The sequence below is a fragment of the Balaenoptera physalus genome (genome assembly GCF_965194825.1).
Source record: "Balaenoptera physalus genome assembly, chromosome: 1".
Classification (NCBI taxonomy): Eukaryota; Metazoa; Chordata; class Mammalia; order Artiodactyla; family Balaenopteridae; genus Balaenoptera; species Balaenoptera physalus.
In genome coordinates, this window is record NC_138882.1 from 150,261,604 (window position 1) to 150,280,431 (window position 18,828).

Consider the following 18,828-nt stretch of genomic DNA (forward strand, 5'->3'; position numbering starts at 1 on the left):
TCCTATACACTAATGATGAAAAATCTGAAAGAGAAATGAAGGAAACACTCCCATTTACCATTGCAACAAAAAGAATAAAACACCTAGGAATAAACCTACCTAGGGAGACAAAAGACCTGTATGCAGAAAACTATAAGACACTGATGAAAGAAATTAAAGATGATACCAACATCTGGAGAGATATACCATGTTCTTGGATTAGACGAATCAATATTGTGGAAATGACTATACTACCCAAAGCAATCTACAGATTCAATGCAATCCCTATCAAATTACCAATGGCATTTTTTACAGAACTAGAACAAAAAATCTTAAAATTTGTATGGAGACAAAAAAGACCCCGAATAGCCAAAGCAGTCTTGAGGGAAAAAAACGGAGCTGGAGGAATAAGACTGCCTGACTTCAGACTATACTACAAAGCTACAGTAATCAAGACAATATGGTACTGGCACAAAAGCAGAAACATAGATCAATGGAACAAGATAGAAAGCCCAGAGATAAACCCACGCACCTATGGTCAACTAATCTATGACAAAGGAGGCAAAGATATACAATGGAGAAGAGACAGTCTCTTAAATAAATGGTGCTGGGAAAACTGGACAGCTACATGTAAAAGAATGAAATTAGAACACTCCCTAACACCATACACAAAAGTAAACTCAAAATGGATCAAAGACCTAAATGTAAGACCGGACACTATAAAACTCTTAGAGGAAAACATAGGAAGAACACTCTTTGACATAAATCACAGCAAGATCTTTTTTGATCCACCTCCTAGAGTAATGGAAATAAAAACAAAAATAAACAAATGGGACCTAATGAAACTTAAAAGCTTTTGCACAGCAAAGGAAACCATAAACAAGACGAAAAGACAACCCTCAGAATGGGAGAAAATATCTGCAAATGAATCAATTGACAAAGGATTAATCTGCAAAATATATAAACAGCACGTGCAGCTCAATATTAAAGAAACAAACAACCCAATCCAAAAATGGGCAGAAGACATAAATAGACATTTCTCCAAAGAAGACATACAGATGGCCAAGAAGCACATGAAAAGATGCTCAACATCACTAATTATTAGAGAAATGCAAATCAAAACTACAATGAGGTATCACCTCACACCAGTTAGAATGGGCATCATCAGAAAATCTACAAACAACAAATGCTGGAGAGGGTTTGGAGAAAAGGGAACCCTCCTGCTCTGTTGGTGGGAATGTAAATTGATACAGCCACTATGGAGAACAGTATGGAGGTTCTTTAAAAAACTAAAAATAGAATTACCATATGATCCAGTAATCCCACTACTGGGTATATACCCAGAGAAAACTATAATTCAAAGAGACACATGCACCCCAATGTTCATTGCAGCACTATTTACAATAACCAGGTCATGGAAGCAACCTAAATGCCCATCGACAGATGAATGGATAAAGAAGATGTGGTACATATATACAATGGAATATTACTCAGCCATAAAAAGGAATGAAATTGAGTCATTTGTTGAGACGTGGATGGATCTAGAGACTGTCATACAGAGTGAAGTAAGTCAGAAAGAGAAAAACAAATATCATATCTTAATGCATGTATGTGGAACCTAGAAAAATGGTACAGATGAACCGGTTTGCAGGGCAGAAGTTGAGACACAGATGTAGAGAACAGATGTATGGACACCAAGGGGGATAACCCCGGGAGGGTGGGGATGGTTGTGTGCTGAATTGGGTGATTGGGATTGACATGTATACAATGATGTGTATAAAATTGATGACTAATAAGAACTTGCTGTATAAAAAAAGTAATAATAAAAAAAAATTACTAGGATTTTGATTGGTATTGAATCTATAGATGAATTTGAGGGAATTGACATCTCAAAAACATTGAGTCTTTTGATCCATGATTGTGGTATATCTCTCCCTTTATTTAGGTCTTCTTTAATTTCTCTCAGCAGAGAGAAATTTTATAGTTTTCAGTGTACAAATCTTATACCTCTTTTGTCAAATTTATACCTAAGTATTTGATAGTTTTGATGCTATTATATATGGCATTTTCAATTTTCAATTTTTGGTTGTTCATTGCTAGTGTATAGCAATAGTTGATTTGGGTATATTGATCTTATTTCCTGAAACCTTGCAGACTTATTAGACCTACTTGCACCTAGTTTGGCTTATCAGCCTTTTTGAGGATTCAGTAGTATTTTTTTTTCAATAGACAACATGCCTGTGAATAAAGTCAGTTTTACTTCTCCCAAAACAGTCATTTTGACATGAGTGAAGAAGTAATTTCTGTAAGGCACTCATGCTCTTAAGATTGTTTGAAGTATTTTTTATCATTATGTGAGTTTTGTGGCTGAGGCTGTGAGTCTGTCTCCTCTTTTCTAAAGACAACACACTCCTGCCATCCCACCCAATCTCTCACTGTCCAAAAACAGTGAGGGCAGAAGCTCAGGACATTGTGACCAACCTGCACAGACCCACCTCTGGGCTAGACTGGCGTGCCCACGAGCTCTGACTTTGGGAGTGGAACTGTTTGTTCCCAATGGCTGCATGATTCATGGAGGTCAGCAGCCTTCTCATGGCATTTGGCCATGCTGAGCTTCCAGGAGCATCCTGGGATGGAGATGGAATATTCCCAGAGAGGGCCTACAGCCACCTTAGGATATATGCTCCACTCTCCCAACTCTCTTTGGGTTTTACTGATCAGGAATCCAAGGACTTTGGCTTTAGAATAAAAGGGGTTCCAAGAGTGTCAACCACATTCCACCCCTTTAGTCCATCTGGTGTCTGGCTCCCATGTTCATATCACTAGCTGATTCTCAGGATAATTGATCTCTCGTATCAAAAGATATCTGGCCCAGCAGACATCATGACCTCCTGGTAGACATCTCCAGCAAAAGTGATCCCACCACACCTCTCCCCTCTCCCAGGCATTCCCATGTGTCCTTTCTCCAAGAACCCCCATTCCCACTCCTACCCTCCCATCCCCAGATTTGTCTTCAGGCCTTTGGGTCCTCCGGTCACTGCAGGCTGTCCTTCATGTGCGGCTTTAAGGAATAGGATCTGAATTGTAATCCACAGTTGGAGGGCACTTCCCCTTAGTAAAAGGTGTGATTCTTTCCCTTTAAAAAGACGGAGAAAGAGAAAATGGAACTGGTCCCTTGGAAGAGAGTGAGCCCCCCATCCCTGGAAGGGCACCCACAGGGGATGAACAGGGTGCTTCCTAGGGGATCCTACGTTGGTTGAGAGGCCAAAATTGATGACCTCTAGAGCTTTTCCAACAAAACAGCCTGGTTCTAAGGAGGAAATTCCTCTGCTATTCACCTACTTTGGCTCATCAGAGCCCCCAAATCGGTCTGTAAGAACTTCAAATACAAAATCCTAGCACGTAAAAGATCATCCCAAGAGGGAGACTGAGGGTCACAAAAAGGAGGGAACTTGCCTGAGGTCACCCTGATGGCCAGAATTCCAGCCCAGAGCCCCTGACCACAGTCTAGCGTCCCTCCCATTGCTCGGATTCTTTCCTAAGAGTGGAACCCATGAGGACTCTCTCTGGTTTCATCTCAGAAGTCATTTGGAAGGTGGCATTTCATAAGAACCCCTTGCTTTGTGTGTCCAACAGCATATACCAGCCATTATGGTGCACACATGTATGTGTTTGTTCATTGTCTGTCTTTCCCGCCAAGACTTAAACTTGATGAAGGCAGGACTTTGATGTCTTTATTGATATTTCTCCTATGCCTAGACTGTTTCAGGTGCTTGAAAGGTGGTGTCCACAAATATCTGTCAAAGGAAAGAAGGCAGGAGGGAGGGTTCACAGGGTCAAAGAGGCCTTTATGATCATCCGGTGGGTCTCTGTGCTTTCTGCTCTTCAGTCCTCCCCAGCCCACTGCCCCTGGCCTGGCTCAGAGCCTCAGCTCTCACCTGATACTAAGTCGGCCTCCTTGTCTCCATCCGGCCCCATCCCACTCCCCCACCCAACAATGCCACAGAGTACGTCTTTAAAACACAAGAGTGGGGCTTCCCTGGTGGCGCAGTGGTTGAGAGTCTGCCTGCCAATGCAGGGGACACGGGTTCGAGCCCTGGTCTGGGAGGATCTCACATGCCACGGAGCAACTGGGCCCGTGAGCCACAACTACTGAGCCTGCGCGTCTGGAGCTTGTGCTCCGCAACAAGAGAGGCCGCGACACTGAGAGGCCTGCGCACCGTGATGAAGAGTGGCCCCCGCTTGCCGCAACTAGAGAAAGTGCTCGCACAGAGACGAAGACCCAATGCAGCCAAAAATAAATAAAATTAATTAATTAGAAAAAAACAAAAAAAACCCACAAGAGTTACTTCCCATTAAAACCCTTTTGAGGGTCTGGAAGAAAATATTTGCACAATACATGTCTGATAAAGGATGTATGCCTGGAATATATAAAGGACTCTCAACACTTAATAGAAGAAAACAAGTAACCACATTTTAAAATGTGCAAAAGAAGAGATATGGAGGAGGTACATGAAAAAATGCCCAACATCTTGTCATTAGAGAAATGCAAATTCAAACCACAAGGAAATACCCCTATTAGGACGGCTAAATTTGGAAGGAAAAAAAGCCTTATAATACCAAATGTTGACAAGGATGTAAAGCAATTAGATCCCACATACATTGTTGGTGGGAATAAAACCTTTTCAGAAAATAGTTTGGCAGTTTCTTATGAAGTTATACATACATTTATCAAGTGACCTAGAAATCCTACTCTAGATATTTACCAAAGAAGAACGAAAGCATATGTCTACATGAAGAACTATATGGGACTGCTTATAGCAGATTTATTCAAAATTTCCCAGACTGGAAACAACCCAAATGTCCCTCTCCTTGAAAGTGGATAAACTGTGGTATATCCATTCAAGAGAACACAAGTCAGCATTAGAAAGGAAGAAACTGCTAATATAAGCAACAGTATGGATGAATCTCAAGAACACCATGCAAAATGAAAGAAACAAAATTCTACATACGGCATGATTCCATTTATATGACATTCTGGAAAAGGCAAAACTATAGGGCTGGTAATCACATCAGTAGTTGCCAGGGGCTGGGGCCTACAAATGGCACAAGGAAACTTTCAGGGGTGATGGTAATATCTTTTATCTTGCTTGTTTGGGTGATTAATTACATGACTATATACATTTGTCAAAACTCACAGAACTGGAAAAAAAATCTCATAGAGCTATATACCTAAGAAGGGTGAATTTTCCTGGCTGTAAGTTTTACTATTATAAATGTAACTTTTACAAAAATCTTTCTGTGGCTTCTCACAGGTCAGATAAAGTCTGAGCAGCTTAGCTTCACAATCAAGGCCTCTAAGGACTGACCTAGCCAATCCCACCTGCCTTATTCTCTGAGATTCCCCTTTACACACTCCATGCATCATCCAAATCGAACCATCTAGGGTTTTCCGGACAGGTCCCGAGCTTTTTTGCTTCCTTTCCTTTGTTCACGCGCTTTCCTTTGTCCTAATTTTTCTCCTCCCTGAAAGAAGTGAACACTTGTGGAAAGAACGCAGCTTGGAACCCTGGGGAAGGGGGACTCTGTGTTGAACTTCCTAAGAGTCCCCCTTTCCTGTTCAAGCTTCCAAATCTCCCACCAAAGCAGCATGCACAGAGGCCCAGGAGGTAAAAGGGGAGTGACCGGGTGTGAGCAGGTGGGGCGAGGACAGGAAGACTGGTCATGGTAAAGGCTATCTGGGTTCAAAGGGCCTCCTCTCCTGGTCTCATCCTCCAGAACGCTGTGGGGAAAAGAGTGGGGAGAGCGTTCTGGACATAGAAAAGTACCAGGCCCCTCCTGCCCTCATCCTTCTCACACTGCCCTGTAACTGTAGAATGGGGGTTGAATGCCTTCCCCAGAAAGGTGGGAGCCACTCTGGGACAGAACTGCTGTCTGTCTGGTTCTCTTCTGCAATGTCCCAAGATGTGCCTGCCACATAGCAAGTTCTCAATTAATTTTTGAAGATTACATGCATGAATGCAGTTGCCTAGCAGCAGCTTTAGGAAATCCCTTTCTCTCTCCAAATTTCAGTTGTCTCAACTGAAAAACATTGAGAGTAATTCCTACCTTTTAACGTTATTGTATACAGTAAATACATATAAAATCATTTTGAATATTATAAATATACTCTAGTGATATAAGAATTTATTATTATTGTTATTATAAAAATGGATACTTATGATTTCAATTTCAGATTTCTGGACAAGGAATGTGACTTTAGTTTAAAATGCTAAAAAGTTAGTATGCCTACTGAAGTATTTAGGAGGAAGTATTGATGTCTGCCATTTACTTTGAAATTTATCAGATTGTAAGGTAATTAATAGATGGGTAGAAGGATGGTAATAGATAGGCGATTAATAGATTAACAGACAGAAAGATATGTCATAAAACAAGAAGAATAAAACATTAATGGTAGAATCTAAGTGATGCATATACACTGTAAAATCCTTTCTATTTTGGTGTATGTTTAAATTTTTCATAAAAAAATGTCACGTGAAAAAACTTAGGAAAAATAAGCTTCGGCCAGATCGAACTGGAAGTTTCCTTGCATGGAGTTATCCAGACTCTGGACCATTTCATCAATTAGTGCACTGACTCATCCTTTAACAAATATGCATTGAGCTCCTTCTACACGTGCCAGCTAGACACTGGAGTTTGAGAATAGAGAAGTTCTGTCTAGTAGCGACCACAGGCATGTGAATAAATAATTGCAATATAAAGGGAAAGTGCTCCAAACTGGGAATGCACAAGAGGCATTGTCTGTAAAAATCAGGGAAGGCTTCATATTTAAGCAGAGTTGTGGAGGATAAATAGGAATTTTCCAGACAGAAACTAGGAGAATAGTGTTTCAAGAATAGATCACAGTGTGGCCAAAGCGTGGCCTGGCTGGAGTGCGAAGTGAGCATGTCCACACGGCCAGAGGGTGGCCAGATGGAGTAAAGAGACCAGGCTGTTAGCGCCAGAAAGGTGACCAGGTGGAAAACTTGCTCCATTGGTCCATCAGCCACATTTATGAAGCACCTCCTATGTGCATAGCTCTAAATAATGGAAAGCAAAAGGCTGCCTTTTCCACACAGGAGTCAAATCCCAGGCTGCCTAGCTGGAAGCCCAGAACCAGCGGTTTGGCAGGAAGAAGCAGGTGAGGCTTGGGAGCGACAGGTGAGAAAGATTAGCTGCCACTACACATTCCAGAAGGAGACTTTACAACTCTCCCACACACGCCCTCCCTCGTCTGGACTGACAACAGCAAATTGTTCAAGGCCAAGTTGTGTTCCACACCCATGGCCTCTGCAAACCTGGCCAAGGAGGAGAGGCTGAAGTACAGGATCTGAGTCAGAGCCCTGGTCCCCGCCCTGCCTGTTTGGCTGCGGGCCTCTGAGCCATTTCCATCACCCCTACCTCTGCAGGCACTCTCGTATAAGATGGGAAGACAGCCCTGACAATCGCTCTTTGCCTTTCTACAGCAGCCTCGCAGTCTGTGGACCCTACACTTTTCCATCCACACCCACACTGGGTTGTGGCCCCCCCTCTACAGCCGTAGCAGGGATTGACAATAGCACATCAACATGGAGGAGCTGTGAGGTCCCAGTGAGAGCACCTCCATCCTTCCAGACTCGATTTGTTCTTATTAATTCTTTACTCCTGCCTTAGTTTTAAATTTATTTTGATTTTTTTAAACTTCTAGAATCGAATGATTGCTTCTGTTGGTTTCAATCTTTCATATTTAATATTAAAAGCTATTAAAGCTATGAATTTTCCTCTAATGGGTGCTTTGACAATATTACATAGCTTTTGATATAGAGTTTTTATTGTAATTAATTTCTAAATGGACTGTAATTTCAAACTAGATTTTCTCTTAGACCCAAGAGCTTTTAAGAAGACTACTTACTAGTTTCCAAGTACTTGGTTTTGAGGGTTATCTTTTTATTGTTAATGTCTTGTTTTATTGTACTCTTTTTAGAAAAAGTAACCTAAAATTTTCTATGTAGGGTGTTTTTAATTTAGATATTTTAAATGAAATTTTCTTAGAAGATTAACTTTTATAAATGTTCCATGAATATCTGAAAATAATGTGGGGTAAAACACACCTATTCAAATCCTCCAAATAATTATTTACATGTCCTTATCTGTCAAATTCTCTCTATTAAGAATTCCCATTATGATTGTGGGAGTTTGTCACTGTTATTTTGAGTGTGTGAAGGTTCATGGTTTGTATAACTTCTTCATGGATTTCCTTGTTTACCATGATTAAATACTCATCTTTGTCCCATTTAATATTTTTGCCTTGAATTCTATTTTGCTTGGTATTTGTATTACCACTTTTTGCTGTTGTTCACATTTATCTGGTAAATCATAGCTAGATATATTCTTACATTTTATGTCTTCCCCTTTGTTGAGCTCCTATGCTAATTCATTTTTCACTTGGAGTATATCCCCCAGTAATATTTTCAGAAAAGATACATTTGGTATACATCCCAAATTCTTGTGCATCTCTATTTGCACATGAATGATAGTTTGGCTATAGAGAATTCTAGCCTCAAGTCTTTTTCTTGTTGTATAAACAGTGTTTTCTATCATTCATGTTTCAGAAGAGAGGTCCAAAATATGTCTGATTGTCTTTTATCTAGATTGTAGGTTATTTGTCTTCTTAGATCTGACATCTCCAAGATTTTTATTTTACTTTTGAAACTCAGAAATTTCACCACACTTTTAGTGGATTGAATGCATATATTAACCTCCATCCCTCCTGAAATCTAACTAAAACAGGAGTAAAGGGATACAAATTTAAAATCATACACCCACAAGAACAGAAAGAATAGAAGCAGCAGCAGTAAGAGGGAATATTTAGGAAGTTGAAAAGCAGATGGAAGAATGGTAACTATGTTAGCATACCCAAGAAAGCTAAATCCTAAGACAGAAGAAGTTAAAGCTAAGAATTCCCTCACTCCAAAAGACAGAGGAATTGGCAGCACTAGGTACCTCTGGAATTGGGAGTGCACCAAAACAAGGATATGGATTGAATGTCTGTGTAATAACAACTTCCCTCTCCACTCTCTGCAGCCAGATGAATACCCTTCATGAATGAAGATTGTAGAATTTATTCTCTGGAGACAGAGAGGGTCTCTGTACAGGATGATACCAGACAGAGTTGATGTCACGAGTATCCTATTTAAAACAGGGAATCAAATGGGAGTTTGATCACTAAATACTGAGACCTCTAAGTTCTTCTCCCCCATGTAAAGTTCTGGCAGCCAGGTTTACATCTCTCAGAAGAGCTTTCTCCAGCCAAGGCCAAGAGAAAAAGATCTAACAGCACTGACACTGAAATTCCCCCAGTGAAAACACTCAGCTTGGTCATGCTATGGTGAACCAATGATCAACAAGTGCCCCAGAGTCTCTAGTAGGATTTTCAATTGGACATGAGTGCACTGTCAAGGATCACCAGATATTTGAGGAAAATCTCTGATATGGAAGATTGAGACCAAAACAAACACATGAAAAAAAAAATTGAAACAGAAGGAGACTATGTCAGGCAAACTTGTCTTAATAATATCTTCAAAGGATAAGAAAGCATTGTATCCATGAAATATGAGCATGTTGTTACTAAAAGGAACATTCAGAAAACAAAAATAACTCTTAGAAATTAAAATATGAACTCAGAAATAAAAAACTCAGTGAACAAATGAGAGAACATTTCTCGTCACCTGAAAATGGTCAGTAGCGCAGCAATACTCAGGGTAGAACCAAGCACAGAACAGGTCTTTCAAATGAATCAATCAATGAAAGAGCATATAAGGAAATCCTTCTTCCCAACTTATGACCTACCTTCTGTGCCTCGTGGCAAAGTCCTCCTGACCCAAGAGCCCAATTGAGTTGGGGCTTCATGATCAATGAACCTGAGCCCCAGCGAGAATCATGCACCAGCCTGACCATCAGACACCCCCAGGCACCTGATGGTTGGCTTCCATTCAGTAGCATTCATAAGCCTTAATTATGCCCGGCCATGTCCTGTAGGGTATAAAGTATTTCCCTTTTACAGATGGGAAAACTGAGGTCTGGAAGACAAAGGGTGACTCTTGGCTAGAGATGGGTCCACAAGAACCCATAATTGTGTAGTCTGCCTCAAGAGTTCTTGTCCTTTATTTATTTGTTTTTTTCAAATTATAAAAATAATATATGTTTACTTTGAAAAATTCAAGCATTTCAGAAATAAAACAAGGTAGAATGCAAAAGACCCCCCAGGTGTAACCATGGTCAACAGTCTGGGGCCTAGTCCTCCATACTGTGTTGTCTATGCATGTGGCAATGCATTTTTTAATGGGATTGTTAGTCTCCTATTTTTTAATATTCATATGTATTTACTCTTTCAGACAAAGTTTATAATAAATGTATTCAATTCCCCCTTCCAACCCCCTTACAATTTGATTAAAAATGGCACTAAATGTGTACATCAATGGGGAGAATTACTATTTTTCCAATATTGAGCTTTTCCATCCATGAACATGGTATTTGCTCTAGTTATTCAGGCCTTCTTTAACATCTTTTAGTAAAGGTTTATATTTTTCTTCATTTATGCCTTGAATATACTTGATTAAGTTTATCCCAATGCATTGTATTGTGTAGCTCATAAGAATGGAATCTTTTTCTTTTTCTCAATTAAGTTCTCTATTTGTTGTGGTTGCAGTATCAAAGGAAACTATTTACACACTTTATTGCACTTGCTTCCTTACTTTGCAGTGTTAAAATGAACTCTCGGGACTTCCCTGGTGGCGCAGTGGTTAAGAATCTGCCTGCCAATGGAGGGGACATGGGTTTGATCCTTGGTCTGGGAAGGTCCCACATGCCGTGGAGCAACTAAGCCCATACGCCACAACTACTGAAGCCCACGCTCTAGAGCCTGCAAGCCACAACTACTGAAGCCCGCGTGCCTAGAGCCTGTGCTCTGCAACAAGAGAAGCCATCACAATGAGAAGTCCATGCACTGCAACGAAGAGTAACCCCTGCTCACCACAACTAGAGAAAGCCCGCATGCAGCAACGAAGACCCAACGCAGCCAAAAAATTTTTTTAAAGAAATAAGGGAAAAGAGATAAGAAAACTAGAGCATCAAACCAGAATGTCTACCATTCATCTAAAAAATAGAGAGAACACAGAAGGGAGGGAATCACTAAAGACAAAAACACAAAAAATTTTCCCAGAATAGAAGGTCCTGAGTTTCCATAAGGAAGGAACCCATTAAGTACCCAAAGCAGTGGATGAAAATAGCCTCACAGTAGACCCATCGTCAAGAAATTTCAGTACACAAGGGACAGAGAGAAGATTCTAAAAGCTTCCAGAGAGGAAGGTGCAAGTTGCATACAAAGGACAGGAAACCAAGATGGCATCGAAATTCTTAACAACCATGCTTAAAAGTCGAAGGCAATGGAGCAAAGCCTTCAAAATTCCCAGGGAAAATTATTTCCAACTAATATTTTATTTCCAGCCAAACTATTGATCAGCTGTGCAGAGAGGAAGAAGAATCTTTTTCAGGCATGCAGTCTATCAAAAATGTCACCTCCCATTACCCTTTCTAAGGAATCCACCAAAACAAGAGGGTCAATCAAGAAAGAAGACACAGGTCTACTTTGATAAAAATATTTAAAAGCTGGTTTTAAATATTTAGATCTGGACCTCATGCTCTCACCAGAATTTCTGATGACAGAATGACAGAATTTCCAATTCTAAAGTGCATGTTTATTCATATTTTAACATTTCTGAAGCTGAGATTATACGGCAATTGATGGTATCTTAGGTCAATAAGACATGGCGGCAGCTAACATTTGCAAGCTGTTTTACAGTTAGCCACAGTATTCCATGCACTTTTTTCTTTAGGCTTCACAACAACTTCCTGAGGTGAGTTTTACCAACCCCGTTTTCAACACCAAGAAACAGATCCCATGTGGTGACGCCATGCAAGGCAATCCTAGACTGTGTGGGTTGTGGGTGGAGGAGTTAGCCTCGATGGAGTTCCTTTTCTCCTTACCACCAACTTTAGACAGAATATTCCATTTGGGTCTCCACAGTCCCCCGCTCGTTGACAGCTGAGGGAAGTGAGGCTCAGAGAGGTTAAGCGATGTGCCCCACCTCACCCAGCCAGTAAGCGTCAGAGCCAGGATCTGAACTCTTTGCACTGCCACAGCTGTTTGGCTGGCACTAGGGGTGGCAGCTGTGCTCCCATGGGAACCAAGCACAAGATGCTGGAGCCCCCAGCCCACCCCAGAGTAAGCCCCTCTGTGCCCTTGCCCCTCTGCTGGAGCTCCAGCGGCACTCACTGCATGAGCCTGTCCCGGGCCGGGTCCGAGAGGTAGCGCTTGGATCCACCCATGAACAGGGACCGGTATCGCTGCCTTATGGTCCTTTGTCTCCATCAGCTGGGTGTTGAGGTAGCGACCCAAACCCACGGGGTTCTGCACCAGGGAGAAGAGGCAGGACATTAGCAAGCTGGATGCCTGGCTTGGAAACTTGATCTCAGGCCTCCTCCCCTCCCTCTAGGCTCCTCCTTACTCCATCTGTTACACAAGGAATCGTGTTCCCCAAAGAGAGGTGCAAGTCCTAATCCCCAGGACCTCAGACTGTGAGTTTATTTGGAAATAGCTGCAGATGTAATCAGTTACGATGAGCTCATACCGGAGTAGGGTGGGTCCTTAATCCAATGTGACTAGTGTCCTCATAAGCAGAGACATACAGGGGGAAGATGGCCATACAACATGGAGGCAGAGGCTGGAGTGATGCACTTACAAGCCAAGGAGTTCCAAAGATTGCCAGCCACCACCAGCAGCTAGAAAGAGGCCAGGAAGGGTCCTCCCCTACAGGCTTCAGAGGAAATGCGGTTTTGTCCATACCTGGATTTCAGACTTCTGGCTCCCAGAACTGTGAGAGGATAAATTTCTGTTGTTTTAAGCCATCTAGTCTGTGATACTTTGTTATGGCAGCTTTAGGAAATTAATACACCATCCCACCCAGAAACCTGGGTTATAGGTACAAGAAGCGCCAGTGGAGAGGTTCAGAGAGGAGATGTAGTCTGTCCAGGGTGACTAGTGAGGGCAGGAGAATGGCAGGACGGGAACCTGCCATTTGTACAGAATCTGTCCCAAGGTCAGACTGGGTCCCCAAGCGAAGACCCTCTCCCCTGGAGGAGGTGCAGGCTGGTGGTGAGAAAAGGAAGAATGTGGGGACCTGACCGTCTGGACCTCACAAGAACCGAGCAGGGCAGGGGGTGTGGGCACACTGGGGGCCAAGACATCGCTCGGGAGACAAGGAGGTGGAGTGGAAGAGGGAGAGCTGGGGTGTGGGCCTGCGGGATGGGGCAGGGGGAGCTTAGTAGGAAGGCAGGCTCCAAGCAAGATGTCCCCAGGGAAACCAGGAGAAAGTCACAGCTTAAAAATACACAGCTGTTCAGGAGGCCTGCGGCGGCAGGGAGTGGCAGGGCGGGGAGTGGGCAGCGCAGGCTGGCACGTCCAGCAGCAGCAGTGTCGGTGTTCGGGAAGCTGTTCGGGGCTGGAGGGGGTAAAGCCAGCAAGGGCGGCCCGACCCCCCTGGGAGGCCATCCAGAGGCTTTGGAACACAGAGGAGATGCTAAGTAAGAAGCAAGAATTCCTGGAGAAGAAGATAGAGCAGGAGCTGACGGCCGCCAAGAAGCACGACACCAAAATCAAGCGCGCTGCCCTCCAGGCACTGAAGCGCAAGAAGAGGTATGGAAAGCAGTTGGTACAGATCAACGGCACACTGTCAACCATCGAGTTCCAGTGAGAGGCCCTGGAGAATGCCAATACCAACACCGAGGTGCTCAAGAACGTGGGCTATGCCACCAAGGCCATGAAGGCTGCCCACGACAACATGGACGTCGATAAAGCTGATGAGTTAATGCAGGACATTGCTGACCAGCAGGAACTTGCAGAAGAAACTTCAACAGCTATTTCAAAATCTGTAGGGTTTGGAGAAGAGTTTGACGAGGATGAGCTCATGGCAGAATTAGAAGAACTAGAACAGGAGGAACTAGACAATATGGTGGAAATCAGTGGACCGGAAACAGTCCCTCTACCAAATGTTCCCTCTGTATCTCTACTATCAAAACCCACCAAGAAGAAGGAAGAGGAAGACGACGACATGAAGGAATTGGAGACCTGGGCTGGATCCACTTAACTGGTCCAGCGCGGGCTGGGCCCAGTCTGATGGCCTGCACAGCGGGCAGGCACGTGCGTGTGCAGGGAAGGCAGATTCCATCACTCTCGAATCTTCCTCCAAAGCAGTAGGGCAGCATCACTGCTCACTCTGCATAGCGTGGTCTGCACCCAGCAGGACAGGCAAGGGGCGGGGGAGGTGCCTGCTCTTTATAATGTTGAATTTCTGTAGAATAAACTGTATTTGCAAATCCAACATTGAGCTTCTGGACTACGCTAACTCCACTGCTGAACCTCAATGGATAGGGTCGACCGTTTGCAGTTGAAATGATCTGAAAATGTAGCCTCTGTCCTTTTAAGTCAGCTGACTTGTCACACATCTCTTTGTAAGACTTGTACGGTACTGGCAGGAGTTGTTTTTTAAAAGCCATAAGCTTTTAAAAGGGGGAGGGGGTGGGGTGAGATGTGACAGGGTAAGAGAGTGTCATGGACATATATACACTACCAAATGTAAAACAGATAACTAGTGGGAAGCAGCCGCATAGCACAGGGAGATCAGCTCGGTGCTTTGTGACCACCTAGAGGGGTGGGATGGGGAGGGTGGGAGGGAGGGAGATGCAAGAGGGAAGAGAAATGGGAACATATTGTATATGTATAACTGATTCACTTTGTTATAAAGCAGAAGCTAACACACCATTGTAAGGCAATTATACTTCAATAAAGATGTTTAAAAAAAAAAAAAAAAGCCATAAGCTTTTCCTTGTCCTTAGCTGTAATAATGCATCTGATTTTGGTTTCCTCGAGAGCTGTATTTCTGTCCATCGCCTGTGTACTGGCCCCTGTGTTTCCCACTCTGGCCCACTCCTCACTCCCACTCCCCTGGTCTTTTTGGAGTTTGTGACACTGATTTGAAACAGATGGTGTTCTCTTGAGAGCGTGTGAGATTGTTAGAGTTAAATCCCAGCTATATATTTTTCTAACGTAGCTCTAAGGTCCTTGTTGCTCTTTGCGATAACTGATAGACAACTCATACATTCATAATCAGATGGAACTATAGTTTGCACTGTCTATTAAATATCTCAATTAATTTAAAAAAAAAAAAACAGCTGTTCAAAACCAGGCAAAACTAACCTGCACTACTGGAAGTCAGGAGAGGAACCACCTGATGGGGAGGGAGGTTGGGGGCGTGGCCCTGGGGTGCTGGAAACGTGCCCTTCAACCCTCTTGGGGGTGGTTACATGGTGGGTCCATTTTGTGACAATTCATGGAGCTCTTCACTTAGGACTCATGCTCCTTTCTGTATGGTTATTAGACCCCAGTAAAAGGTGGGCTTAAAAAATGAAGGACAGGAATGAGAAATGGAATGAGGCTGATGCCCAATGCCATCTGGTGAATGAAGAAGGCAGGCACACGAAGGCAAGAGCTTAGCTGTCTTACAAGAACACCAACAAACCGAAGATTACATCATATATGGGGGATGGCTGCCTCTGGGGAGGGGGAGGGGGAGGAGAGGGGAGGGGGAGGAGAGGGTCTTCGCTCAACCAGAGATGAGAAATGGGCCAACTCCCTGAGCTGCCCCTGAGGCCTCAAGACAAATATGAAGAGAATGGAGGGAGCATTTCCCTGGAAAATAAGAGAGTGGGATGGCTCTGGGTGATGTCCATTAGCATAGCGGTTCTCAAACTTGCCCCTGGAACAGCAGTATCAGCATCACCTGAGAACTCATTAGGAATGCAAGTTCCCAGGCCCCACTCCAGGCTTACTGAATCAGAAGCTCTGGCGTGGGGCAAGCCCTCCAGGTGAGGCTAATGCCCGCTCAAGTTTGAAAAACCACTGCCTTAGAGAAATGAGACAGTGGGAGTGGGTGTTAGTCCCTGGTAGAAAAAAAAGAGGTGGGATTGGCTCCCTCAGAGCATCAGTTCCCGGGGGGAAGGAGAACTTGGGGCTGCCTGTAGAGTCAGGAGAGGGTTCCCTGCTTCTCACTGTGTATCCCCTACCCAGACCCACCCACCCAGGTTCCCAGAATCACCTGGGAGGCCTTTATGCCTATCCACTTGGAAGACAGCAGGTGGTTGGTTGATGTGTTTGCATTCCTTCTCTGGAGGAAGCCACGTACCGGGACCAGATGTGGCCTAGAGGTGAGGAACAAAGGCTGAAAGCTTGGTGAGGTCTGGCGGTGGTCAGCCTGGGGCCAGGCCTGATGAGGGCTCCGGGCAGCTGACCTCACCCCCCTGGCAGCCCTGAGACTTGAGCCAAGGACGGTGAGAGGTACCTGGCCACCTCCCAACTTACCAGGAGCCCATTCTCTGGGGGTGAAGGGGCCCTGCGGGACTCTCATGACCCCTGCCACCCACTCTATGCCCACCCATCATCCTGAAACCTCTTTCCAGGTTCCCAAGGGCCCTCCCGATCTGGCAGGGTCCAGAGAGGTGCTCCAGACCCCAGTCTGGGGAGCAGAAGCCACTCGGACTTTGCAGCTAAATGAGCCGGGCTCCAATCTTGGCTCCTTCTCGCCCTTGCTGGGAGGCTGGGCAAATCCCTTCCCATCTCTGGGCCTCGGTTTCCTTTCATGAAATGCAAAAGACAATCCCCCCCTCCAGGGGGCTGAAAGGTGCCCGCCCCAGAGCAGGTATTCAGGAAATGTTGGTACCCTTTTTCATTCCTCTGGACATGCCCACCTTACCAAGCCCTTATTAATTCCCTCCCTGTGGGGCAGAACCTGCTTGGGGGTCGACTAATGTCCAGAGCCTACTCAGACCACTGGCTGCCGAGCCCCCAGAAAGGAGCCCACCACTCCCCTAAACAGAACAGGTGTGCGGCCCTCTGTCGGGCAGACCCCTTATTCACACTTGGTCCCGCTCCAGTTTTCCCCTCATCCTCTCTGCAGGGGAGGGAGGGGCAGAGATCAATGCCCACTGGGCACTTCCCGGGTGCCAGGCTCCACGCTATAGGCTCTAGTACTAACCTCATTGAATTCTCACAGCCACCTGGTCACGCTCACGGGACAAGCATGTAAACCAAGGCTCAGAGAGTGACAGACACTGATCCAATGTGACTAGCAAGTACAAGACCAGGATTGGGAACCAGGTGAGTCTGGTACCCAAGGGTGAGCCTTTGGCTGAAATAGCCGCCTCCACCCCACCCTGCCCCCGCAGGAAAGCCCCCTTCCAAGAGGAGAAGGAAGGAAGGCCACAGGGGGACACTGACTAGTTTTGGGGGACACTGGCTAAGGGTGGCCCAATAAACTCTTTCTGGAGGGGTTTCCGGGTTGCGGGGAACTTTTGAAAAAACACCACGCTTCTTATTGTGATGTGAGTCAAGTTCTTCCAGAAGCTCTTGAAATTCATCAGTTCCCTGAGCCTTTTTTTTCTGAGAAACAGAGGAGGAAAAAGAATATCTGTTATGTCAGGAAAAGCAAGAGCTGCGATTCTGGACCCTTACCACAATCAGAGACAAGCAGTGGTCCAATGAGGCATCACTCTCCCCCATGCCTGCCACTGTCCCATGGCCAGGCCAGTCCACCCCGACCTGGGCGACAGAGACGAAGCCCCCCAGCCATGGGTGGGGTCAGTCTGATGGGGTCTCTAACAGCCCCTCCTCCATGCGGTGCCCTGCAGCCCAGCTTGCCTTCATCCACTTCTTCTTTCTTTCACTTGTTTCGTGGACATTTACTGAGTCAGGCACTGTTCTAAGCAGAAGCGATAGTCCAAATATTTAAAAACCGGTGTGACGGGGGAACACTCAGGATCCTTAGGGCAGCAAAACTACTCTCTATGATACTAGAACGGTGGATACATGTTATTATATATTTGTCCAAACCCATTGAATGTACAACACCAAGAGTGAACCCTAATGTAAACCATGGACTTTGGGTGATAATAATGTGTCAATGTAGATGCACTGATTGTAAGAAATGTTCCCCTCTGGTGCTGATTACTGATAGTGGGGGCCTGGGCATGTAGGGGGGACAGAGGGAACATGAGAACCCTGTACTTTCTGCTCAATTTTGCTGTGAACCTAAAACTTCTCTTTAAAATGTCTATTTTTTAGATAACACAAAATAATATCCTGTGGCCTGGGCACTGGCTCTAGGGCCTACAGAGCGTCCGAGGTCCCTGCTGTGCTGGCAGGACACCTTAGTAGCTGGTCATGGGGAGGCCTGGGAAGCCCCGGGGAGGAGCCAGGTTGCAGGGCTCATTCAGTGGCTATTTACCAGCTGGTCCCAAAGTATTTCAACATTTCACCACCCCTGCTTCCTAGCGCTCCTGATGCCTTTACCACAGCACCCACTCCCTGCTAACATTCTATATTGTTTTCACTTGCGATTGTGTTTCTTTCTGCACTAGAAAGTAAGCACTTACTAGAAAGTAAGCACCACTGGGGCAGGTTCCCCTGCACCTAGATGATTACCTGGCCCAAGGCACACATGAGTGAAGGCACAGTAGAGACAAAATAAACAGTTAGACAAATACTTAAGTCCAATTACTATGAAAGCAAAGCCCAGGGTGCTAGGGATCACACAACAGGAATTTGACTGGTGCAGGAAAGGGGGGCATCAAGCTAAAATTCTACCTCAGCTTCCCCTCGCAGCCCTCCAGTTCTCTGCCACTAACCCAGTCAGCTTAGCTGGGTCTGAGATGGCTGGGAAG

The 18,828-nt window shown here is 44.7% G+C and overlaps 1 protein-coding gene, 1 long non-coding RNA gene and 1 pseudogene across 3 annotated transcripts in view; 2 read left to right on the forward strand and 1 right to left on the reverse strand.

Annotated features, from left to right (window-relative positions):
- CIMAP2 (ciliary microtubule associated protein 2) overlaps positions 1-18,828 on the reverse strand; it is a 26,318-nt gene continuing 7,490 nt past the window's right edge. Inside the window, 6 exon segments of the mRNA XM_082431276.1 lie at positions 1-3,115; positions 12,332-12,411; positions 12,413-12,466; positions 16,191-16,245; positions 16,247-16,311; positions 17,387-17,548. Coding sequence (XP_082287402.1) covers positions 3,043-3,115; positions 12,332-12,411; positions 12,413-12,466; positions 16,191-16,245; positions 16,247-16,311; positions 17,387-17,548 — 489 coding nt within the window. The 3' untranslated portion in view covers positions 1-3,042.
- LOC309645758 overlaps positions 12,351-18,828 on the forward strand; it is a 17,924-nt gene continuing 11,446 nt past the window's right edge. Inside the window, exons 1-2 of the long non-coding RNA XR_014255039.1 lie at positions 12,351-12,931; positions 17,163-17,266. This is a non-coding gene — a long non-coding RNA (uncharacterized lncRNA). The remainder of the gene's footprint in view (positions 12,932-17,162; positions 17,267-18,828) is intronic.
- On the forward strand, positions 12,925-14,387 carry LOC309645443 (charged multivesicular body protein 4b pseudogene; annotated as a pseudogene). The gene has a single exon. The product of its transcript is annotated as a charged multivesicular body protein 4b pseudogene (transcript).